Source organism: Acipenser ruthenus, chromosome 4 (genome assembly GCF_902713425.1).
Source record: "Acipenser ruthenus chromosome 4, fAciRut3.2 maternal haplotype, whole genome shotgun sequence".
In the NCBI taxonomy this organism is placed as follows: Eukaryota; Metazoa; Chordata; class Actinopteri; order Acipenseriformes; family Acipenseridae; genus Acipenser; species Acipenser ruthenus.
The window spans coordinates 99,056,821-99,083,974 of NC_081192.1; the positions used below are offsets into that span (position 1 = coordinate 99,056,821).

Sequence of the window (27,154 nt, forward strand, 5' to 3'; positions counted from 1 at the left end):
ATATATATCTATATATATATATAGATATATAAACTCACACTAACATCATAATAAATACCACAAGGACTGATTCCACATTTATAATTAAGTGATAATGCTTGTCGACGATGGCTCTACCGTGTGGTAGTTTACTGTGAGGAGATATGCGTCACGAGCTGAAGGTGAGGGCGCTAACAGAAGTCAAGGTCAACTACCACATGATAGAGCTTTCATCGAGAGGGCACTATCGCTATTAGAAAATGAATGTTCTCATTACTTTCATTTAAAAAAAACACCTTCAAACCTAGATTTACCTTGAACTTGTAATGATTCTTTGGGTACCCTTCCACTGAGAAAAGTTTTAGGAAAATAGTCCCGAAAATGTTCATAAAGGAACACATTGCTTGTCAGAACCGCTTCTAGTTTTAGTTCTGGACAGTGCTAGCTATGTGCGTCTCAGTTTGTTGTTGTTGAATGATGCCGAGTTCCAGTCGAGCCGACAGGCTGTGATTGGCTGCTTCGGCAGTTGTGAGTACAGGACTAGGTGCTTTCATTGGTGCAAAGTATTGATTTGCTGGTTTTGCTGTATAATAAAATAAAATTTGGACTAATTGTGTATTTGTTTGGTATCCAATAGATGTGAACTGAGCTTTCATTACAGCAAGTCAAAATGAAAAAGCATGCACTTGCGTGGATTGATTATCAGTTTGATTCGCAGTTGATGCCGTGACATTCCAGTAGGCATCTACTGTCTCGTAGAAGCCCACTAGAGCTGGATGCTGATTGGCTGATGGTACTGAATCGTTTTCTTACAGTACTTAACACAAAGTATTATGATGTGTTGTATCTACTCAAAACGCTTATGTTCAGAAACTGTTCGTATGACCTTTATGACTTTTTCACAAGAGGTGAAAAATAATGTTTGCCTCACAAGCAAAATACCTCAGGCCTGACAGTCCCCAAGGACATATGAACTCGAATGGAACAATTCATTTGATATAGTTGTCCAACAGTAACCCAGACCATCTTAAAAACCACTGCAAAGAAAGAGGCTCTCACTGTTGGAGCTCCTCAGATATATTTGTTTTCTTTTTTTCCGTCATCCAATTTTAGTCTATCATCATGGCTTGCTAACTTCAAAAGTAATTTGTGAAATGTGAGTTTGTTGCTTATATGAAAACAAACAGTACAGACATGTTATTGTATGATTGCAGATTGTAGGCTAATTTAAAATGCTTAAACAAGATGGATCATGGATGTGAGAAACTAAGAGTAACATATTGTCTGCTTTAAGATGTTGGGCAAGACAAAAATATAATATACTGAATATTAAGAAATAACAAGGTAATACCATTTTGAAATATTTTTGTAAAGCATCAGATCTATAAATCTTTTTTAAAGAAGCATATAAGATGTTATAATACAGCCTGCAGAACTGTTTCATAAGTGGAAGAAAAAAGGGTGGCGTACTGAGCGCTAAAGGCCTAGTTTCAAAACACATTAGCTTCAGCTTCTGGTTCTCTTTTCCTTCTGTTTTAACAGATCCCACTGAATCTAGTGATAAAACAGGACAGGTGTTACAAGACGAAATCAGTGAGAAATCAGAACACATTTATTTTACACGCTGTTTTTTTTTTTTTTTTTTTTAATTCCTCAAAACATGGTTTTGGTAGCCTAAACAACTTGGGGCATGGAATGACATTTCAGTTTGACAGGTTTTCTTTTTATCCTTCAGGGGCTTCAGCATTTACACAGCAACAAGACTATCCATCGTGACGTCAAGGGCAACAACATCCTATTAACTACCGAGGGAGGAATTAAACTGGTGGATTTCGGTATGTGCTTATTAGCATGCGGCTGATAGGTCAAAGCCATTACTGTCGAGCGCTTTTCAGATTTAATTGCGTACAGTTTGAAAGTGCTGAATACATTAATGATGGGGGCAACAGATTATAAACAAAAGCATTACTTCAGCAGGCTGATGTAATAAGAATGTACCATTTCAGTTCTGTTTTACATGAAAAGCAGGGTGCATTAGGTGTGCAAATGCTTTTAACAACTTCTAGAAAATCTATACAGCAAACTTGTTTTCTTTTTAACATAATCACAATTACTATGATTTTTTTTTTTTTTTTTTCACATCCACATGTCTTGGTTGAGGTTGATTAACCCTGTTATGTTACTGCCAAGAAATGCTTGTCAGAATCAAGCATTTTCTTGCCAGGGGTAATTTTATAAATGTAAACAGTGACATATCTAAATATTGCTACCTATTAACTGATATTGTCACTGGTGATTTATTGAATCCCTTATTAGCATCACTAAATGCAATATGAAACACAGTGGAATGAGATAAGCAATACAGCAATTTTATGAGTTTAAGTAGTGTATTTAAACCCTTCACTCAACCTAAACCATGCGCTTTGAAAACATGATTGTGAATAAACTGAATGTCTTTTGTTACTTAACTGATGTGAGGAGGGTATACGATCTGGTGCTGTTCAGATAATTAAAAAAGACACCCAAATAAGGGTTTAAAATGCACTAAAAAATGCATTTTCCCATCTGTTTCTAAGCAACCATAGTTAGAAAAAAACTGGCGTTGTTTCCAAATATGCTAATATCTGGAGCTAAATACTATAAACTCATACAAGTTTCAACTGATCGCTAAATACTGTAAAAAAAAAAAGTGTTCTTTCACATACACAGTTAGTTAGATATACTGAACATTCCATGTTCCTTTGTAACAAATGATGTTGATCACATGTAAAAGGCATGCATTCATGCATGAATCAACACTTCTCACAATTAGAGTTAGAGGGTATGAATGCATGCCTTATACATGTCATCAACATCCAAACATGGAATGAATACAGGTAATTAAACCCACATGAATTAACAGGGCTGAATTCAAAATGAATTACTTCAGAACTCGGAGGAAGTGCATTAGATATTCAGGTGCTGTTCCTGTGGTATTCAGCTGGAATTCATTATGAATTTGCGGCCATTATTTTAAAGTGTTAACATATGTTGTTAATCTTTTTTAATTAAGTTAATAATATGTTTGCTTTTTTTAATTGTGGTAAAATATTGGACTGCTGGGGAAGAAAAACGTTTTTTTTTTTAGTTTTTTTTAAATTAAATTAATTAAAATAATGTTTACTCCTCCAATAATCTTTCAAATAAGACATTCAACAATAAGCCTAGATGACCTCTGATAACAATAGACAAACAACTATCTGGATCATATAAAGAGCCACAGGTTTGAAACAATATACTGAATAATAGGTGGCATGAGTAACAGAAGCAAATGGGATTAGTGGCACAACGTTTCTAAAATGAAGCATGGTGATATATTTAGACTGCAGGCTGACATGGTGGGATTTTTCAGGGTCATTAAGGCTGATTAAACCCAGCAGCTACAGTATCCTGGCTTTTATATTTAGCACTTCTTGTCACGGGCAGCTTTATTTAGTTCTGAGACAATGAATCTGAAACTCATTTTTACAGTTGTGATGAACTGTTCGCCTGGTCGACAAAGATATACAGGTATATTGATCCTGTATTGTCCATATGTAAAATCTTGAAGTTGGAGCTGGGCACAAGCTACAGTAGCCTAATATAATGTAGTATTCAATTTTCTTTTTAAAAGGGTTTTATTAAATCTTGTACCTTCCTTTAATATTACCTGACAAGCAACAAGCTATTTCCTTGTTCACAATGCTCTGCGTGATTTCACTGATCTGTCAGCAGCTATAGAAAGGACTGCCTAAGAGATAGTGGGCCTCATTTACAAAAGGGCACCTAATGTAGCTGTAACGTGCATATTAAGTAGTGAGCCGAACGTGCACCATAAATCAAAATTTACTGCCCCATTTATTAACGCAGAACACATTCACTTACGTGCACACTATTTGGCTAATTTAGATACCATAGCGTGCATTACTTAATGTGCATGATAATGTCCAAGACTTACCCATGACCACTGTGATATAAAAAGCCCCATCAGTCCAGGTGTATCATTTGGTCAGTGGCTTATTGTGAAAGGTGGAGGTGCCTTACATTGTCCGAAAATGAGCAATCAACAGACGCAGCCCTCCTCAGGGGACAGACAGAGGCAATGCAACTAAAACTGCACGCAGAGGAGTTAGAAATTCTAGTGGAGGAGGTTGTTTACATTATAATACCTTGTTTGGTCCAGTGTTTTATTTAACCACTCTATTATTTGTACCAATGTAATAAACTGTAAAATAAAATCTAAGAAATGATAACATGAATTCACATTTATTCACACTTAATATAACCTAAAATTACAGGTAATTTTTACTGCTCTATATGAAAACTTTAATGCAAGTAATGCCTCCATTATGGCAGTGGTTAAAACATGGTTTCCAAATGAAGACAAGTGTGTATGTTTCATTTAAGAAGTGTTATTATTAGGAGCCCCACTGATGGTCTGTAGATAAGGGATATTTACAAACTAAACATGTGCTCCGTGTCTCTCCCATGCATTGTGTAATACTCTGTGATAATCTGAAGCGTGAAGCAAACCGTTTGTACCAACTGCACGACTGACTGATCAGCAGAGATGAGAAAGCCCCCGCAGTGACTCATTACAGGAAAATAAATCCTAGGGGAAAAGGCTTTTCAATTTATTCTAACTGAGACTACGATCATTCTGATAAGCTGAAAGACTTGCCAAAAGGTACGTCATGTTTGTTTCTAACATGGGAGAGTCCAGAAAAATGCCTTGAACAATAATATTCCAAAATAGATTTTCCATAATCTTTTCTGACAGCCATTACTTTTTAGAGTTAAGAAGTTTTCTAAATAGCCATAGGTGAATCAGGGTCTGCAATGATTCCATAGGAGGCTGGTTATTGGTCAGCCAATAACATATTTTCTTGGGAAGCATGCCTTTCTCAGTATAGAAAGGGGTGCCCCGATCTTAGCTTTCTATTGGACCCCACTATCTACAGAAGCTTTTTTTATGTTATGATGTTATACAACCTGTTTCTGATGATGTTCATTCTGGTTAGACCATCCCATGACCCACACACCTGTTCTCATTTGCATATGTCTGAGGATGAAGACTTTTGGACAACCTTTTCCATGAATATTTGAATACTTGTAAACAGTATGAATGTGCAATGCGTTATTTGCAACATTCAAATCACTGTTATTCAAATCCCTCCAGGTTTCAGCAGCCTCTTGCCTGATCATCAGGATATTTGACCAAATCAGTGATAGTCTGTGACATGGGCTCCTGCCATCATGCTGCCCCCTCCATTTTCCCTCTGGAACAGGCTTCTGCTTCCCCAGCTCCATACTTTGAAGATGGTATCTTTTATCGTGTAGCAGGGACTGGGTGCAGCACTGCCACAGATTCCCCTTGATCACCTTCCTCATCCAGAGACATCCGCCTGCGCTGCTCCACCAGTGCTGTTGTAGTTAAAGCTGGAGGTCTAGTGGGAGCCTTTGTAGCATTTCTCCCACCAACCTTCCAGATATTGGAATACATCGCCAATATGTAGTTCAACTCTTATACATCCCCCTTTTCTAGGACTGGACATCCCACTGCTAACACCAATATGTAGTTCAACTCTTATACATCCCCCTTTTCTAGGACTGGACATCTCACTGCTGACACCAAGATGTAGCGAGTTTCATGTTTAGGGCAAAGAAAACAGTCCAAACAGCATTTCTTGAGCTCAAAAGTGATGATTTTTAATTTTTTTATTTTTTTTTTTATTTAGGATGCAGGTGATATTCTATAGTTAGGGCATTGTTCACTTGCCTTAATGTGCGCTAGTCAGGCTCACGGCTCACTGCTCTCTGCTCTCTGCTCTCTGCTCTAAGCTCTCTGCTCACCTTAACAACTACTGACAACAGAGGTCTCATTAATATAGCTTCAGGAGGAGGTCACATGACTATCAGGAAAAAATATTTAAACATTATTGTTTAATAACATACTTATTCCCAATATTGTTTATCTTAGACATTCTCCTGCACTAAAATCAGTGTCCTGTTTACCAAAATTAAAACAACTAATTTTTATTAAATATGTCAAATTTGAGGTTTCATCTTCCTGTAACCCATATGCGGCTGGAAGTGAAGGCCCCGCCCCTCTAACAGATCATCATGGTAGAAGCCATCTTGTTTGGATTAGATAAGGTTTCTAGGCCTACACTTCAAATCACTGTTGTAATTGTTGTTCATAGCATAAAATACAGAAATACAATATGTTTTATAAGCCTAAAAGTTAATATTACTTTTATTGTACAATTCACAAAATAGGATAGAAAAGATTTAGAAGTTTACTGGCCAGCAAAAGAGAAAAACAAATCTTGAACATTTTAAATCAACCACACTAAAGTAACACAACTATTCCAGTCTTCTATTTTGTAGGCTTTTATACCATCAGAAACAAGCATTTTCAGAATATAACTGAGGAACCCTGTCACAGTCTATTTGAGAGACTTCAATTCATCATAATAATTACTGGCAGGTACCTAATAACTGCTGACTATCATCCACAGCTTTCCTTGTTTCTACTGAATCAGTTTGCTCCCTTTTCTGTGGTATCTTGCTGACAGCACGTGGGGAAATATTAATGTTATGATAATCCTTAGTCTCTTATAATTTGAGAAAGCCATACTACTGAAGTTTACTTGGTTTTAGCGCACTTCTGTTTACATGTTCTTCCCATGGCTAAAGAGCATTTTATAATAAGTTCACTGCATCTAAACTGTCATGATCTTTACTGGTCACACATTATAAATAGTCTTATGGTGACAACCTTCCTCAAGCTCAAACAATCAAGTATTTGTAATTCAAAACAGTTTTATGGATTTAGATATACAGTATGTATCATTTGCAGCCATTTTTGTGTGTGAAAATGTAAATTTCTGGTCAATAATCAGTGGTATAGAAACAATAAGCAATCATGTGTGAAAATATTAGATCACTTTGTGCTTTAATTAGGCATCTTAAACAAAAATCTCATGCATTTTACCATTTGTGGCTCTTGTACTATGATATTTTGTAGCGATTGTAAGTCTCCCTGGATAAGGGCGTCTGCTAAGAAATAAATAATTTGTGGTCATATGTTCCTTTTCTCTTACTATTTTTAATCTTTGCATGTGTGACCTATTAAAGTCATCAATTAAATTAGACATTCTCTGATTTGCCTTTTTTGACCATTTCCCAAGATTTTCAGTTACAGTGGTTTGACTTCATATGCAAATCAAAGCAACAGAAGCAATGGGGTGTTCTGATAAATATACACACTACTGTATTGAATGGAAGGTACAAGAATGCTAGTGCTGATTTTGATGATGATCAGTCACATTCTTTTTGCAATGTTCCTTCCTTTTTTTCTTGACATTTAGGTGTCTCTGCCCAGCTGACAAGCGATCGCCTTCGCAGGAATACCTCAGTAGGCACTCCTTTTTGGATGGCACCAGAGGTATGTTTAATCCAGGCCTTTGTGCAACCACCAGTGACCCAAGGTTCACTAAGTACTGCTGGCTGTTACGAAAGATGCAAGTGCTGGAGCCTGTATTGGCAAAGATAGGAAACATTAACATTCAGTTAACAAAACAAACTTCAATAGAATCCAGATGTACAGCATATACTGTACCACATCTCTACATACTTTATATTGAAAATCTCCAATAAACCCATGACACCCTTCGAAATGAAATGATGCATCTCAGTGGGGTTTTTTCAGGTTCATTATTTCAAGTGAAATTACAGATTTATTCATTTAATTTACAGGGGAACATAGATCTTGGTTGTTACACAAACACTGTACAAGGCTTGTTAAAAAAAACATATCTTTAACAGCTGAGCATGTACAGTAGTTATAAACAAGAGTCTATTTTGGGTTAATGCTAAAATCCCAATTTGTTTGAATCATATGGAGCCCATCACACCTCTTAAAATATGGCTTCCTGTTGTACATAACCTGGTCTACCATTGTCAATTCAAACCAGTGTACAAAATCTCAAAAAGGAGACATACAGATAGTAAGGGTTTTTAATACTACCACACCCCCGATTCTTGACTGGAGTCTTTCTCACAAAAATACAAATGCTTTAAATAAAACGATTCGTTTGAAAATTGTCTTTCAGTGCACTTCGGAAGTTTTGATTGAATTCATATTCTGTTCTCCTTTGTTTCCGATGTCATTTGTATAGTACCTACTGTTCGTTTCTCTTTTTAAATCCATGACTTCATTCTATGATGTTCTTCTGCTCCCTTTCCTTTCCCTCCCACATGGTGACCCCACTGTTGGAGGCTGCTGTTGCAGAGCCCAGCGCCTCTTCACCATAGCAAGTGATCCTGCACGATGATTAGGTGAATTATGTAATTCAGTACTTTGTACAAAGTGCTGGACAGCAGTGGGTGCAGGCAAACTCGTTCAGGAACTAGAGGAATGGAAATTTGCTGTACATGCAAATGAAAGAGGCTCTGTAACTCTGTGTTTTTCTCTTTTCAAGGTAATTGCATGCGAACAGCAGCTGGATTCTACCTATGATTCAAGGTGTGATGTTTGGTCTCTTGGTATTACTGCCATTGAGCTGGGAGATGGAGATCCACCACTTGCGGATCTGCATCCCATGAGAGCACTCTTTAAAATACCAAGGTAATGTGAATGTGTTTTATTTTTTACATATGTTGGGGCTCTCTGCTTTTTATGTAATATAATGGCACCACAGGTAACTGATAACAAAGTCACAAGACAACAACTGTTATGGTAACTGTCAGATAGATGGCTTTCAGTTATTTCTCTTCTCACTGAATCTAATGCGATGGAGAGTCAGTTTTGAGTCAGTAAACAACTCAGCTTGACACCTTCCTTTCCTAAGATACAGTAAATGAGGGTTCACTGCCTTCGCATATAAAATGTTTTTGTAATTTTAAGATTACCGGTAGGTGTCAAACTGTAAATCTAATATTAGATCTGCTTCCCTGGCTGCATATCTTAAATGAAATGTTTTAGAATCTTGAGAAAAAACTAAAATTCTCATTGATTTGTAATGTGTATAAAATGCACGTTGCTATTTACATTCAATATAGGCACATTAAGAGGTGTAGAAAACCTGCAGCTGCTTTGATAAAGAACACAGTTCATAAACAATCTAGTCCCACATGAGACACTTACAAATATATTAACACATAAGGGTTAACTATATTCAGTCATTTGTATCTGATGTTTTCCTAACTGCATATCTAAAAAAAAAATAGTAAAGTGGATTTATAGAAACTTTAGTAGGATTTAATGTTCAGTCTATGCTTTATATGCCAAATAAAATATACTTTCCTCTGTGCTTTTGATATTTTTTTATAATGAGCATTACAGGACTGTAAAATACACCTTCAAAAACGGTTTAAATGATTTCATTTTAATTAGATGGAAACTGCATTTACAGTTGAATAGTTAGCAAGTGAATTTGACAAAATATGTACTGTAAGTGGGGCCAAAAAAACTAAAGTATAATTCAGATGATTGGTTTGTAGATTAAGAGGACTTTATGTATAGAACAGGAGAAAACTAATTTCTAAAAACATTTAGAGATGAATGTGCTGTTTTCATTGTGTTTGTTTTTGCTAAATTTATAGTACAGCATCAGAGACATTGTCTGAATGGGATGCTATTCCCTGCTAGAAATATCTTTGCATTTCTACATGTATACTGTAAATGCCTTTTAAAGAAATTAAACAATACAAAGTTGTGTTTTTGAAGGCTGCTGTTTCAACCTAGGTGTAAGGAATACTCCAGACTTCTTTCTGTCAAGAAAAAATATAAAGCAGATTTATCACATTTTGCACAATTTTTGTTAAAACAAAAATCAAACTGCTAATGTTATAATCCTAGCAAGAAACAACTAAGGTGCCTGTAAGAACTCTTAAAGTAACCTCAAAGTACATTTTAAGCTTTCTAGCGTCAACCTTTTGTATTATCTTTTAGAAGAGAACATAATGTTATGGCTTTGTTTGTTATTCCAATATCAGCTATATCAACTTGAAGGCTGAGTCATTTGTTTTGGATCACACCCTCTGGCGTTTGTACTCCATCTATTACTGGCATTCTTCAGTCAAGAGGATACATCACACTGCGTATCTCCTAACCTGCACGACTCTGCTGCAGCAAGTGCTGTAGCACTCATTGTGATTGCTGCAATGACATGCACTTGCTTGTTCTAAACATCAATGTATACTTACACAGTAAAACCTAGTTCATCTGTGTAGTTAATTATAAAAATGGAGCTTGGCTCATTTTAAACTATTCTTTAGTTCCATTACACAGTTAGTGAATTCAAGCTTCTTAAACATACTTCTCTCATTTCAAAAAGTTTTTTTCCCCCCAATATGAATTAAGTTGTACTTATTCATAAAGCTTTGTCTGGATGTTTAAATAGGAACACCAGTAAAGCTAGATATACAACAAAGGGACTTTATTTAGCAAAACATAAAAAAGAGAATCCACAGTCCACACGAGGGTTATACAGGATTTGGCAAAGGCCTGGGCCTTTGACTTTCCTCACTTTCAATTTGACCCCACATCCCTAGTCCACACAATACACACCTGAGTACTGATGCTCAGCATTTCAAATAGCAGATATCTGCTCGCTTGGGAACAGGCTCTGGATAGGTCAAGGGACCTGGGTATACTGTACCAGGAGAACATGCTCAATATCAGGGCAGTGCTCAATCCAATCGGGTAGACCGTTCTCAGTACACAGTATATTGTTGGTATAAAGGCCTGTAGTCTCCACAGTATTCAGACTGGTTGAAACTTTATTTTTAATCTATATTGTGTATAGATAGACTCACAGCCCACAAGCACAGTGGGAGATTTGCACTAAATGGTTTACAGAACATATTCAGTGTAAATTGCTATTTTGGGTGGTCTATCAAATTCCAGCTGCTTTTTATGTCTCAATATGTACAGCATATAAAAATGGTATATTTGAAGAAAATCAACAAAACACACACAATACACACGCATATATATATATCAAGTTCAAGTTCAAACACTGAGGATGGAAGGTGCCCACTTGAAAACCCCAGAGATGTACCCTACTTAGCTCAATCCAGACGGTTGTCATGCTGATGCGCTGGGGAGGCCGCACTTTGGTTGATCCCCGGAGCCAGCATCGCAGCCGTTGTGTGTGCTGATGCGCCAGGGAGGCAAAATAAGCTGATCCCTGGAGCCAGCATTACACTTCAGCCATTAACACCAGACAGAAGGATATCTACATCATCATATGGAAGGAAACGTAAATGGATGGAGACACATATGGATCACATTAGTTTACTGTAAAGCTATGTCTTAGTTGGTGCTTATCTTGGCGAGAGCCGAGTTCAAATCAGCATGAAGTTTTAACATCTACTCTCGTGTAATGGAAATCATGAAGATCTGGATACGTCCAGTGACTGCTGTGAATAGTGCAGCTGGCAACAAGGGAAAGACCTTGTGACAGCCTGGAGAGACAGCTGACAGGAGGAAAGAGACCCCATTGGGGCTGGTAAGGGTTAGCTACCCTTGTCGGCAGTATCCAGCTCTGTGTTTAAAGGATGCTGGAGACACCCGCCCAAGGCTTCTAAGAAATTAAAGAGAAAAATACCCCTAGAGTCTGCGAGAGCGGGGGCGGAAGATGACTCAACGTTGGACAACACGGTTAACGACTTAGGAACGGAAACCGATATGAGTATGGAGAGTACTTCACAAAAGACTAGTTCAAGATCTGCAGTTAACAAAGACATGGAACTCCAGGTTTGTGTCTGCGGCTGGAGCAAGGCGACAACGGTCAGGGGTTTGAAGATTCATCAAGGGAGAATGAAATGCTTGAGGGAGAAGGGACAAGGGCCTCGCATTGATCAGTACTTCTTACGAAGTCAGTCAAGTCAGTCGAATGAAATCCAGCGACAGGAAGCAAACCACAGTTCGCAGGATATCAGCACCCCTGTCATAGATGTGAGGAGGACTTGCATGGACACAGTTAGTGATGAACCTAATGATCCTTGTGAACCCGGTCAGACAAACCAGCATAAGAGAGAAAAGAACCTCAACGGGCACAAGCCTGGAGTTAAATGGCCAAGAGCTTGTGAGAAAACTGCATGGGACACAGTAAACACAGATCTCTGCGTTGCATTGGAAAGATTAAGTGGAACAGTTGAAAAGAAGCTGGATAAATTTGGGGACATCATCTACGCATATGGAAGTGAGAGGTTTGGAGTTGAAAAAAGGAAGGAAAAAGTACAAACTATTCCTGGAAAGTCTAGACGGCAGCAGGAGATTGAACGCTTAGTTAGAGAAAGGAGACAGCTGAGGAACCAATGGAGAAGAGCAGAACAAAGTCAGAAGGAGGGACTCAATCTCTTACAAAAGGTCATAAAAGATAAGCTTGCAACATTGCGCAGAGCTGAGCGCCTACGGAAACGCTACAAAAAGAAGGAGCGTGCGAGAGCTAACTTTTATAAAGACCCATTCAAATTTGTAAAGAAGTTATTCACCAGTGAGAAGAATGGCACACTAAAAGCATCTAAGGTTGAGCTGGAGAGATATTTGGAGGAAACACATACAGATTCAAAAAGGCAGGAGCCTATGTCAATTCCGTCAGACATCCCACCTATCAATCCACCAGAATACCAAATGGAGGACTGTGCACCTAAGTGGAAAGAAATAGAGCAAGCTGTGAAAAAAACAAGGGCTTCATCATCTCCAGGGCCTAATGGAGTTCCGTACAGAGTGTACAAGAGTGCTTCAGGAGTTCTACGAATTCTGTGGAAATTGATGAAAGTGGCATGGGAAAAACAGGTTGTACCAAGAGCATGGCGCCGAGCAGGTGGAGTCTTTATACCTAAAGAAAAAGATTCTACAAGCATCAGTCAGTTTCGTCCCATTTCCCTATTAAACTTAGAAGGCAAGATTTTCTTCAGCATTATTGCTCAGAGATTGTCAGCTTACCTATTAAAGAACTGCTTCATTGACACTTCAATAGAAAAAGCGGGCATTCCAGGTTTCCCAGGTTGCTTAGAACACATCAATGTGATCTGGCAACAAATTCAATCAGCTAAAAAGGAGAGGAAGGAGCTCCATGTGACATTCCTGGATTTGGCTAATGCATATGGTTCAGTGCCACATGAACTACTTTGGGCAGCATTTGATTTTTTCAGTGTACCGATGACAATAACAAATTTAGTGAAAGCCTATTTTGGAGATTTGCAATTCAGTTTTTCAACTTCAGAATTCAGCACTACATGGCAATGCCTAGAGGTTGGAATAATGGCAGGATGCACCATTTCTCCACTGGCTTTTACCATGGCAATGGAAGTAATCATTAGGGCATCAAAATGGGTAGTAGGAGGAGAGCGCTTGGCTTCTGGAATGCGACTACCACCAATTCGAGCATACATGGATGACATGACAACCATGACTACAACAGTAGCCTGCACTAATCGATTATTGGGCAAATTAACCAATAACATTGAATGGGCACGAATGCAATTCAAGCCTACTAAATCAAGGAGCATCTCTATAATTAAAGGCAAAGTAGTAGATAAAACATTCTTCATTAATGGTGAGGCAATACCAACAGTGTCTGAGAAGCCAGTGAAGAGTCTTGGGAGATGGTACGACGGGGATCTAAATAAAGGACACAGTTCGTGTGGGAGAAGTTAGACAACAAGCAGTGGAAGGGTTGAAGAGCATAGACAGCTGCGCTCTACCAGGTAAACTAAAACTCTGGTGCTTTCAGTTTGGTCTACTGCCGAGGTTGCTGTGGCCACTGACTGTGTACGAGGTTTCTTTGACAACAGTAGAGAAGCTGGAAGCTTTAATCAGTTCATACATCAGGAAATGGTTGGGAGTTCCACGCTGCCTCAGCAGAGTGGGACTTTATGGTAAAGGAATACTGCAGCTACCAGTCTCTGCTCTAACCGAGGAGTTTAAGTGCGCCAAGGTCAGACTGGAAATGACATTAGTAGAGTCACGCGATAAATGCGTAAGGGAGGCAGCACCTGTGTTGAAAACTGGAAGAAAGTGGGCGGCAAAGAAAGCTGTGGAAGATGCAAAGGCTGCCCTTCGAATTGGTGATATCATGGGGCAAGTTCAGCATGGAAGAGGGGGTCTTGGTTTCAGTTCAACTCCTCCTACATGGCACAAGGCGGCCCCAGCTCAAAGGAGGAAGCTGGTAGTCAACAAGGTGCAAAAGCAGGAGGAGAGGATGAGGTGTATAAAGGCCATTTCCCAGGCCAAACAGGGAGAATGGATGAGATGGGAGAGTGTGGAACAACGCAGGATTGGCTGGCAAGACCTATGGTCAATGGAACAGAGCAGGATCAGTTTCCTCATCAGGTCAACATATGATGTTCTCCCATCACCACAGAACCTAAACCTCTGGGTAGGAGAGGATCCCTCATGTCCTTTGTGTTCATCACCTGCAACATTAAGGCACATTTTGACAGGATGTAAGGTGGCTCTTAGCCAAGGACGGTTTACTTGGCGCCATGACCAGGTGCTGCGATGTTTGGCCTTAGCATTGGAAGACAAGCGTAACATGACCAATAAGTTGCCACCTGTTCCATCAAAACATTACACACAAAAGACAACATTCCTCCGCCCAGGAGAGCAACCACCAAGAAAAGGTGTTAAAACCAATCCTCGCCCAGGACAACTGGAAGCTGCTAGAGACTGGAATATGCTGGCAGATGTTGGTCAACGGCTTATTTTTCCACCTGAGATTGCCACCACTAACCTTCGACCAGATATTGTCTTGTGGTCTGGATCAGCACGCCTTGTTCACCTGGTAGAGTTAACAGTGCCATGGGAGGATGCTGTAGATGAGGCGTATGAGAGGAAGAAACTGCAGTATGCTCAACTAGCCACTGAAGCAGAACAGCGAGGATGGAGAGTTCGGGTTTACCCAGTGGAAGTGGGTTGTCGAGGATTTGTGGCACACTCTACAACCCGGTTTCTCAGAGACGTCGGATTCAGTGGCCAAGAGTTGCATCGCACAGTGAAGAACTTATCTGAAGCAGCAGAGAGGAGCAGCAACTGGCTGTGGTTGAGACGGAAAGATTCTGGCTGGGGACAGGTAAGTAAGCTGGGCTGAGTTGAGTGGGGGACGGAGGGGGGTGATGCTGGGACGCCAGAATCACCGTCGAGCCCTCTTGAGGTGTCGTGGGCTAGTCGACGAAACACTGAGGATGGAAGGTGCCCACTTGAAAACCCCAGAGATGTACCCTACTTAGCTCAATCCAGACGGTTGTCATGCTGATGCGCTGGGGAGGCCGCACTTTGGTTGATCCCCGGAGCCAGCATCGCAGCCGTTGTGCGTGCTGATGCGCCAGGGAGGCAAAATAAGCTGATCCCTGGAGCCAGCATTACACTTCAGCCATTAACACCAGACAGAAGGATATCTACATCATCATATGGAAGGAAACGTAAATGGATGGAGACACATATGGATCACATTAGTTTACTGTAAAGCTACGTCTTAGTTGGTGCTTATCTTGGCGAGAGCCGAGTTCAAATCAGCATGAAGTTTTAACATCTACTCTCGTGTAATGGAAATCATTTATATATATATATATATATATATATATATATATATATATATATATATATATATATATATATATATATATAATATTTTTGCCCATTTGATAATCAGTAAGTGAATTGTTTCTAAACATACTGTAAACTATGGCCTAAATCTATCATGAATGTAATGTTGTGTAACCAAGGAAGCTTCTATGTACTTTGGTGAAAGACACATGTGCTATTCAAATAATCATGCTTTAGTTGGGCTTTGACTAATAAAAAAAAAAAAAGTCAGAAAATAGGAAGGTTCTTGCTCTGAGCTGCTCAGTTACTTAAAGCACCCTGTGTTAAAAGCAATGTACCCGGCATTGCAAGTCAGAGAAGATGAATGGCACTGTTCTTCAATGGTGAGGCCTTGCTACAGGGTACAGTTCATTGTGGAATGGCACAAACCTATGCTACATGATAAAGGTGGAAGTGCTCCTTGAAAGAGCTCATTTAGAGGAAAAACCAACCTTGTTTATTATGTGCTTTAAGACTGATAACCTGCGGGTTTATATGACAGCAGATTAATAGCTTCTTGAACGTGCCTGCTTTTAGGCCACTTGCTTGAGCAATGAAAAGGCTGTTAGGCTATATTTGGCATTTTTTTTCCCCTTAAACTTTTTTTTTTCTTCCAAGTTAGTGTGGGGATCGGGAAGACACAGGTTAAGTGAATCATTGGTTTTCTAAACAGGCTACTGACTGTCTCCTTAAAGTGAGAGGAATCAATACTATTTCACTGAGATTTTTTTTTTTTTAACCATTACACATGGTGATTTGTTACAGTTGCTCTTGTTCAAAATCGTTTTCACATTGATCTTCACAGAAACCCACCATCAACCCTTCATCAACCAGAACTGTGGTCTGCAGATTTTAATGACTTCATTTGCAAGTGAGTGGCATTGACTGATTAGGCTTTGATAAAGCATGTCTTAATCAATGGCATTGTTACTGTATCTACTGTAGAAGCACCTTATTATTATTATTATTATTTATTAGAGCGACTTACAACTGTTACAAGATATCACATTATTTTTACATACAATTACATTATTTTTTACATACAATTACCCATTTATACAGCTGGGTTTTTACTGGAGAAATCTAAGTAAAGTACCTTGCTCAAGGGTACAGCAGCAGTGTCCCCCACCTGGGATTGAACCCACAACCCTCTGGTCAAGAGTCCAGAGCCCTAACCACTACTCCACACTGCTGCCCTTATCACTGATATTCTGTAGAGAATTATGATCACACTACATGATGATTTCCACAGCTAGAAAGTTCTATTTTAACATTCCAATTCTATTCTTTTTCATAGTAATTCATTTATTTATTAGTTTATTTATTTATTGCTGTTGGGTTTATACATTTCAAAGATTCCTGAGGTCAAAAGGTTATAATTTGATGTTGCTCACATGTATAAGACATGCATTCATGCATGAATTAACACTTTTTACAATCCCCTGGTGGGCGAGTTAGAGGATATGAATGCATGCCTTATACAGTGCCTTGCGAAAGTATTCGGCCCCCTTGAACTTTGCGACCTTTTGCCACATTTCAGGCTTCAAACATAAAGATATGAAACTGTAATTTTTTGTGAAGAATCAACAACAAGTGGGACACAATCATGAATTCACAATCATGATTAACAAATAAAAAACTGAAAAATTGGGCGTGCGAAATTATTCAGCCCCTTTACTTTCAGTGCAGCAAACTCTCTCCAGAAGTTCAGTGAGGATCTCTGAATGATCCAATGTTGACCTAAATGACTAATGATGATAAATAGAATCCACCTGTGTGTAATCAAGTCTCCGTATAAATGCACCTGCACTGTGATAGTCTCAGAGGTCCGTTTAAAGCGCAGAGAGCATCATGAAGAACAAGGAACACACCAGGCAGGTCCGAGATACTGTTGTGGAGAAGTTTAAAGCCGGATTTGGATACAAAAAGATTTCCCAAGCTTTAAACATCCAAAGGAGCACTGTGCAAGCGATAATATTGAAATGGAAGGAGTATCAGACCACTGCAAATCTACGAAGACCTGGCCGTCCCTCTAAACTTTCAGCTCATACAAGGAGAAGACTGATCAGAGATGCAGCCAAGAGGCCCATGATCACTCTGGATGAACTGCAGAGATCTACAGCTGAGGTGGGAGACTCTGTCCATAGGACAACAATCAGTCGTATACTGCACAAATCTGGCCTTTATGGAAGAGTGGCAAGAAGAAAGCCATTTCTTAAAGATATCCATAAAAAGTGTCGTTTACAGTTTGCCACAAGCCACCTGGGAGACACACCAAACATGTGGAAGAAGGTGCTCTGGTCAGATGAAACCAAAATCGAACTTTTTGGCAACAATGCAAAACGTTATGTTTGGCGTAAAAGCAACACAGCTCATCACCCTGAACACACCATCCCCACTGTCAAACATGGTGGTGGCAGCATCATGGTTTGGGCCTGCTTTTCTTCAGCAGGGACAGGGAAGATGGTTAAAATTGATGGGAAGATGGATGGAGCCAAATACAGGACCATTCTGGAAGAAAACCTGATGGAGTCTGCAAAAGACCTGAGACTGGGACGGAGATTTGTCTTCCAACAAGACAATGATCCAAAACATAAAGCAAAATCTACAATGGAATGGTTCACAAATAAACATATCCAGGTGTTAGAATGGCCAAGTCAAAGTCCAGACCTGAATCCAATCGAGAATCTGTGGAAAGAACTGAAAACTGCTGTTCACAAATGCTCTCCATCCAACCTCACTGAGCTCGAGCTGTTTTGCAAGGAGGAATGGGCAAAAATTTCAGTCTCTCGATGTGCAAAACTGATAGAGACATACCCCAAGCGACTTACAGCTGTAATCGCAGCAAAAGGTGGCGCTACAAAGTATTAACTTAAGGGGGCTGAATAATTTTGCAAGCCCAATTTTTCAGTTTTTTATTTGTTAAAAAAGTTTGAAATATCCAATAAATTTCGTTCCACTTCATGATTGTGTCCCACTTGTTGTTGATTCTTCACAAAAAATTACAGTTTCATATCTTTATGTTTGAAGCCTGAAATGTGGCAAAAGGTCGCAAAGTTCAAGGGGGCCGAATTCTTTCGCAAGGCACTGTACATGTAATCAATTGTTACAAAGGAACATGGAATGAATACAGGTAATTAAAATCCACATGAATGAACAGGGTTGAATTCATAATTAATTACTTCAGAACTCTGAGGAAGTGCATTAGATATTCAGGTGTTATTCCTGTGGAATTCATTATGAATTTGCGGCCATTATTTTAAAGTGTTACCAAAATGACTAGGAATATGATTTTTTATAAGAACTATGTCATTCTTAAAAGCAGCTTACAGTAGGTACTAGTTGGACAGTATATGTATAGTTGGCAGCACTTGATAATCCAACTGTCTCAAATGTTTTTAAATCTAAAAAGGACACTGTGACTCTGTGTTTTCTGTCAGCACAGATGCCTGATTAAGGACTTTGAGCAGCGTCCCAATGTGCCAGACCTCTTGCAACATGATTTTATCAAACAAGTCCAAGGAAAAGAGAAAATCCTACAAAAGCAATTGATGGAACTCATAGACCTCAACCAGCAAATGGGAATCATTGAGAAAACCAGGTATTTAGATTGTGTCAAGACTAGTCCTGGGAATATAGAATTGGCCCCACTCTGTGTTCTGTCACCCTATTTACAGATATTTACAGTAAAAGAAGCCCGGTATTCAAAAAACTTGTTAAACAACACTTATACATACAACGAGGGTTGGTTATACAATCCCATTGAACTCGACTAAGTACAACCTGAATGTGTTTAAAGCACAGTGAATGAGAACATGGCTGAAGACTGTTTAGTAAATATCAAAACTGTGCACTGTCAAAATACATTTCCAATAAGCTTTTGGAATATACTTATCAGTGCAATGGGATCAAAGTGTGTTATACAATTAAATCCACATACTGGAATCACATGAAAGCAGTGTGCAAAGTTGGGGATGAAATTACATGTACAATAGAATTGTATTGATGTTTTCATTTCTTAAATTTGACAATGTTAATTACTCCTTAATATAAAGTAACCCTTATCAGTTTTCATGCCTACATTTTCAAATTAGGATCCCCAATATCTCTGTAAAGAAAAAAAAAAACTAGAAAGCTAGTTTAAATTTAAATTGTTATACTATTCATTCACCAACCTGCTTATGCTCTTTTCTGATTTTCCCCATGCTTGCCTATGCTTTATCACCCTTTTACTAAACTTCACTTCACGATGTTATGCTTTTACCATGATATCCCTCAGTAACCTTTTATAATGGTAATGAGAGGATTTTTTTTTTTTGAGCAGTAAAAATTAATTTGCAACTATCTGTGATGAAAAGCTTTTATCTGATGACAAATCTTTTCAGTACGGCTGATTCCATTATAGGTAAGACAGGTTTGTGAAAGACAGTCGTTTATCTCACTTCATCCATTCAGGTTTTAAAACCATTATATTTGATAATGTAGCAGCAACTTGTCAACAAGGCCACTTTAATTCAACTATTACTGTCAACTTTGAAGCAACTGGCTGTAGCTTATTATTGGCATTTTCTAGCCGTTTCGTCCATGCACTTTGTTCCAGCAACAAAATACAAATGCTACTTGATTCTCGCAAATTGAGGTCGTTTACTTGAAATAACTGCCTACAACTTCAAATATTCTATCACTTGAAAACTTTACTATTTCTGCACATTATAAGATAACATTTTCTGTCAGCCAAATGTGATTTGACTGATCTTAAGTTACTTTGTTAGAATAAGAAGTACACAGCATTAGAAACTACATAGATGAGTGTTGTAATACATCAGTGTATCCTTTCTACATTGAAATATGACCATATGTACCGTAGTTTAACACCCTTGCGCTTCTAAAACAGAACCCCCACCTTCCCCACTCCTACCGAAGATGGTTGATTGTCAAGTGAGTCAGGCACAGGGGTTCTAAAATGTACAAGCCGTGCTGGCATGGTGACATATTTGCACAGGTTCAAACAATAGCCAATAAGAAGGCTCCCTCTCTTTTTGCCATTTTATAAAGCAACGTTAACACTTTAAGAATGTGTTATAAATAATACTGCATCTCTGAATATTAATACTGTGTTATAAAGCATGTAGAATGTCTTATACTGTAATTGATTTATAACCCAACATTAGGAGATGGTCATTTAAAAGATTTTGATAGCAATGCATTGTTATCCCTTGTTATTGGTCAAGATGTAATAACATGTTTAGGTGTATATTAATGAATACTTAAACTGTAGTGTTAACATCATAGCTCACTATACTTAATATGACATGTCATCTTAAATTAAATGTTGTTTAAAGGGCTTGTATAAGCAATTCCTCTCACTGTGAGAGTTTCTGTAAGTTCTGCCTTAAATGCATGTTGTCATATGTCTTCACTAAAACAAGAAAGGATACTCAATTGTAAGGTTTTAATTCACATTGGACAGCAATAGAACTAGGACAGCAGTGACATTTCACCTTTCAATAATTTTTAAATTGGAGTGTAATATTGTATATTTTAGCTCATGCTATTTTTATAATATGGTCACAAAAAATTCACATGACTGTTCTAGAGCCCTAAGTACATTACTGGGTTATCCTAATAGTGTCTACTTCAGTGATAAGTAGAGTGTGTATATACTCTACATGGCAGAATTTTGAGAGCTTGGTAATTAATGTCAAATAAATCTCTGACAATAAAGCTCTGGGTCCAACAAAATAAATCACATTTGTGCATATTTAGAAAACAAACTTCATGGCGCAAAACAGGAAAAAAAAAAACAAAAAAAAAAAACAGAAGTGCCAAAAAAGAAACCTTTCATTTTTGTGCACAGAAAACAACAAGAAAAAAACCCAGACAGAAGCACAGAAAATAGAGAAAGGTAGGGAACTTTGATAATGATAGCCTTTTAAATAACGGGCAACTGTTATTTAAACCAGTCTGCTGGCAACTAACTGTTTTTGTTTCAGCCGGTAAACAGCTTAGCTGTCTGGCTTTGTTAGAGAAGGTTCCTGACAAATGTTTAGTTAGTGCTCCAAAGGAGCTAGGTGTTTGTTTTTGTTTTATTTATTTGGTATGATTAAAAGTGCGCGTCGCCGCTTATTCTTTCAAATTCTGTGTGTTGGGTTGTGATTTGGAAGGGAAAAGAACCCGAGCAAGCCTGTGTGGCGAGTCTCCGGGTCACAATATATATATGTGCACATATTATGGCAACAATAAATGATTTGCAGCAAGACCCTTTACTTAGTTAATATCATGGTATCCCTGAATAATAAATATTTTACTGAGCAAGACATCTCATGAGTAGAATGGTACCCTTAAATGTTCTTTTTCTAGGAAAGCAGCACAACAGGGGATGGGGAGTTTGTTTCCAGATGACTTCATTTCGACTGGCTGCTCACTAAATATCTTTGTATCCCTATATTATTATTATTATTATTATTATTTGTTTATTTAGCAGATGCCTTTATCCAAGGCGACTTACAGAGACTAGGGTGTGTGAACCATGCATCAGCTGCAGAGTCACTTACAATTACGTCTCACCCGAAAGACGGAGCACAAGGAGGTTAAGTGACTTGCTCAGGGTCACACAATGAGTGGGTGGCTGAGGTGGGATTTGAACCAGGGACCTCCTGGTTACAAGCCCTTTTCTTTAACCACTGGACCACACAGCCTCCTATATATAGATAACTCTCTCCTCTTTAAAAATATGCTAAGGATTTTAAGGAGTAATCTGTCAGTGGTACCCCAAAATATGATTAATTTACTAACAAGGCTGAAAAAGTATATACAAAATGAATTTATCCAAATGAAAAATAAAAGTATTAAGAATATATTCCACAATATTAAAATATGTATCTGAAATGTAATAAGATATATTTGTGATATATTGCATTCATATTTGTTTAATATGGGAATATCAGTATATTGTATTAGTACTGTTTGGCATGGGAATATACTGCAGTTAAGTGCATAAAGTGTTACAATGTAAGAGAAGTACATTTGTATAATATTTCTGATTATATATATATATATATATATATATATATATATATATATATATATATATATATGTATATGTGAGTGTGTGTATTAGAACCACCTCAACATTTGTCATTATATCCTATATGTATATACCTACCTGCATGAAAACTTCTGAGTGTGAGAATTTCAATTTTCTGTCAGTAATCAGTGGTAGAAACAATAGGCACCCCTGTGTGAAAATAATACACTTGAAAATCACAAATTTTGCAGCATGCAATCATGATGTTGGTTCATGTGACAGAATATCACAAAAGCCTTACTTAGCGTGAAAACTAAGCCTCTTGGTAACACAACCTAAATTTCAATGAGCTGTTCATCTCAAGCCAAAATACCAAAACAAAAGGACCACTATTGAACAACGAACTTTGTAAAAAAAAAAAAAAAAAAGTTCACACTGCACAAAATAATGCTACAGAAAACTACCAAGAGTCAACATATTAATTAGACATAAGGATACTAATGTGCTTCATACTTAAAGGTAAAGTTTGTTAGTAAAATAATATAATTGTTCTCTCTTTTTCTTTCTTCTTTAAAAACTTTCTTTTAGGCATGAACGTATTAATACAAAGAAAAGCAGCTACATGAAGTCTTTAAATTCCAACCTGGATGATGTGGATGATTTAGCGACTTTAGAAATACTCGATGAAGTAAGATATTTAACGTATTTAACGTGATGGGGAATCTGCAAAATATTTTCCAGCTTTTCCAGCAAATTACCAGATATCCAGATTTTACAATGAAAATACATTTGCTATTTGAGTTTATTTCAAAAGTGGAAGTATGTAAGATACAACCCCTTAAAAGCTTTGACATATCTATTAACAAATATACCAACGGCAGTACTACAATATAAAATAAATAATAGACTGCTGAGAAACAGCAGGCGTCTCTATGCATGTATGTATGTATGTATGTATGTACTGTATGTGTGTGTGTGTGTGTGTGTATATATATATATATATAAAACCACATCACATGACCACAACTATTGCCCCCGTGACGCTGCTTGCTGTCAATAGTTTTTTTATGAACTCCCTCAAATTCCTTCATCACGCTGAATGTCCTTCGTCTCTTCACACAACAAAGCAAAATGGCAGACATCGATTTTTTTTTTTTTACGTTACAGAAAATTAATTGCAAACTATACTACAAAACAAAGATGCTGCAAACACTAAAGCCATCATAAAAACTTGTTTTCAGTGTTTTCTGACTTCCTAAAATTCTAACAAATCCAACTTGATGATGTAAATAATTCCAACATCTACAAATTCAACGGACTTCTCCAAGAATTCTATGCTGCAGCTAGAAAGTTATTTCTTTCTTTGTTTTGTAACGGCTATATTAAACAAAATATATAAAATCATATTTAGTACACAACCTTTCCTCACTTGCCTTCTTAACTAATTCATAAAACAAATATGGACTGCAGACCTCGGCTCATAGTGGGAAACTAAAGACCCTGAGAGAAAAACTATAGTTACGTCCAGGGGACAATGCCCTCTAAGACAGCAGAGTCAGAGATCCTTGCTTGTCAACCAACATGCTGTCTGCTGAAAATGTGGATACATTATTCTGGAAGCAACTGTTAGAGTTCTGGTTTCAGATTATTTGTGCCTCAGGATTAAAGCCGTCTATATATCTTATATACTAATCGCTTATATACAATATATTATACAGTATATTCTATTTACCCAGCAGTGTTCTGCTTGGTATGGTGATCAACTGAAATGGTCTTTTATATTTCCTCACTGATGCAAACATACCCATTAAACAACAGACCTTACTTAAAGGGCACCCCAAAGGCAAAGGAGATGTAAAGTGTGAATGTAAAAAATAAAAAAAGATGAAAAACTAACATGGCTTTTATCCTTTATCAGAACACAGTCACAGAGCAGCTGCAGAACCGTTATTCCAAGGAGAAAATCTATACCTATGTGGGAGATATTCTCATCGCAGTCAATCCATTCCAGAAGATGGATCTCTACGCCCCACAGGTTTGCGATGAATTTTGCAAAGGGACTTTCCAAAGTGTGCAGCATCTCATTAACTTTTAGTTAAATGCTCAATAGGACCGGCAGGCTACACAACAGGACAAATTAAACTTGGCAATAAGCAACTCAATGAATATGTACTGCATTTGGTTCTTTTAAAGTAAGTTAAGGTCACACTTTACATTAGGTGTCTCTAATTACTGTGTAATTACATAGTAGTCACTTAGTAAATACATGACTACTTACACACAATTACAATGTTATTATGCATAGTTACAAAGTACTTAATGTGTACATTCTTTGTGTTATACTATCCTAATCCTAACCCTAACTCTAATCCCAACCCTAACTATTTTCTTATACAATTGTGCTTATATCGTGCAAAAGGACTTACACATTAGGTACATTGAAATTTGCATTAAAAACATTGTAATGATGTGTAGGTACACACGGATTTACTATGTCATTGTGTATCTTGTTTTCTTCAGTACACTAAAATGTACATCGGGGCCAAGCGGACTGCAAATCCGCCACACATCTTTGCTGTTGCTGATATCGCCTATCAGTCCCTGGTTTCCTACAATGCAGATCAGGTACAGATTTTTGTTTTCAATGTGAATTATGTGGGCGATTATAGTGTGGGTTTTGTGGAGTCCCCGTCTTAGTTTAGGGATCAGGGTAAGTGGTTATATAATGTAGTAGAACAGAGATTTTCTTTCAACAAACAGAAAAGAGGTAACATACATAAATGAGTGCTGTAGTTACATATTTTTTAGCAGATTGTTTTGGAACAGAGATTAAACATTCAAGGACCTTTACCAGAGATTAGGGACCTCATACTGACCAATCAGGTTAAAGGAAAACTCTGATTCATTTTCTGATATATAATATTATATGTATATATATAGTATTCATAACTATATAATCAGTTATAATAGATACTGTTAAAGCACTGTTAAAGAATGCAAATCATTTTTTGCAGCTAATGTAAATCTAATACATTAATACAAAGCTGAATTCACAAGCTATTTTTTGTTAATATGAGGCTGTGTGGTCCAGTGGTTAAAGAAAAGGGCTTGTAATCAGGAGGTCCCCGGTTCAAATCCTGGCTCACTCACTGACTCACTGTGTGATCCTGAGCAAGTCACTTACCCTCCTTGTGCTCCGTCTTTCGGGTGAGACGTTGCTGTAAGTGACTCTGCAGCTGATGCATAGTTCACACACCCTAGTCTTTGTAAGTTGCCTTGGATAAAGGCGTCTGCTAAATAAACAAATAATAATGCAGAACTGTTGTTACTAACAGTTATACCATTCTAAGGGGTCTAATAAATAGAAACAAAGTTTAATTTCTACAAGCCTTTGATCTGCAGACTAATTAGTGGCATTCTTTTCCCTTTCAGTGCATTGTAATCAGTGGGGAGAGTGGAGCTGGGAAAACTGAGAGTGCCCATCTTTTAGTCCAGCAGCTCACAGTTCTTGGGAAGGTAGGATTTTTAGATGGGCTGCAAGGTGAACGTTTATCCTGTGTATGCCTTCCAATTGTGTTACAAAATATTTTTTACTGTCTTCTGTTATTTCATAAAAAAAAGGTAATGTGCTGAGCTTTCTGTGGTGAGTTTTGAGAAAGAATTATCCAAAAGATAAATGCAACTTCACATTAGCTTTCTGAGAGGGGGGTGGATCACTGTAAACCCCCCCACTCTGCACTTTTTCCAAATCTGATGAACACCTGTTGCGTTGTTTAGTGTATCAATCGAATTTGGATTGTTGAATTGCAATACGGACTGAGCTGGACATGTTAAATTGAAACTGTAGTCTGGGTTCTGCATTCCCACTGTCTGGATTGCTTTCTTAAATGTGAGCGAGACAGTCTGTCCCAAAGGAGAGCGGTTCCGCTAGCATTGCGAGCTAATGGTGTGTGTGAAATGCTGCAGAAATCCCACACTGCTGTGTGCTGAGGTAATATATAGATACGTTGCACATTATGGGTGGGTAATGTTGCAGTCATGATTTGAATTCCCCAGCTCTCAGAAGAAGATTCTGCACCCTCTCCAAACATATTAATGAGTTTTCATTCATTTCAGGAAATTGCTAACATTTTAAGATTGCCACAATTTCTGCAAACAGGTTTTTTAAAAATCTTTGTGAGCTCTTATATTCATTTCACAGTGAATATAACACTGTGGCAACCCCTGGGTACTCGAAATGCAACACCAATTTTGTATGTCTAGACAAACTCCCTTCTTTACAGCTTCAAGTGTAAAGCTTCAAGGTAGTGCCTGCTTCTATAATGATAGTACAAGTTAAATCTACAATATCTTTGCAGATTTCTATTGTACAGCTATTGCGAGTAGGATTCTGAATTGAAACAAAGGTAGACTAAATATGGAAATTGTATGCGTTTAACCTATCCAAGACCTAGTGACATCACATGTTGCAGATTTTGAGGCAGGGGGATTCTGTATACTCCTAAAGATTTAAAAAAAAAAAAAAAAAA

General features: G+C 37.9%; 1 protein-coding gene across 7 annotated transcripts in view; it reads left to right on the plus strand.

Moving 5' to 3' along the window:
• The window catches only part of LOC117399743 (myosin-IIIa-like), a 102,669-nt gene that overhangs the window by 40,112 nt on the left and 35,403 nt on the right, over nucleotides 1-27,154 (plus strand). For 4 of the 7 annotated variants that reach the window (XM_059023192.1, XM_059023191.1, XM_033999110.3 and 1 more), the window contains 10 exons: nucleotides 1,715-1,814; nucleotides 7,371-7,447; nucleotides 8,484-8,629; nucleotides 16,404-16,469; nucleotides 19,044-19,199; nucleotides 21,456-21,503; nucleotides 23,214-23,313; nucleotides 24,544-24,660; nucleotides 25,146-25,250; nucleotides 26,058-26,141. In XM_059023192.1, coding sequence (XP_058879175.1) covers nucleotides 1,715-1,814; nucleotides 7,371-7,447; nucleotides 8,484-8,629; nucleotides 16,404-16,469; nucleotides 19,044-19,199; nucleotides 21,456-21,503; nucleotides 23,214-23,313; nucleotides 24,544-24,660; nucleotides 25,146-25,250; nucleotides 26,058-26,141 — 999 coding nt within the window. Of the gene's footprint in view, nucleotides 1-1,714; nucleotides 1,815-7,370; nucleotides 7,448-8,483; nucleotides 8,634-16,403; nucleotides 16,470-19,043; nucleotides 19,200-21,455; nucleotides 21,504-23,213; nucleotides 23,314-24,543; nucleotides 24,661-25,145; nucleotides 25,251-26,057; nucleotides 26,142-27,154 lie in introns of those variants that run through there. The other 3 variants (XM_059023194.1, XM_059023196.1, XM_059023197.1) reach the window with 2 other exon arrangements.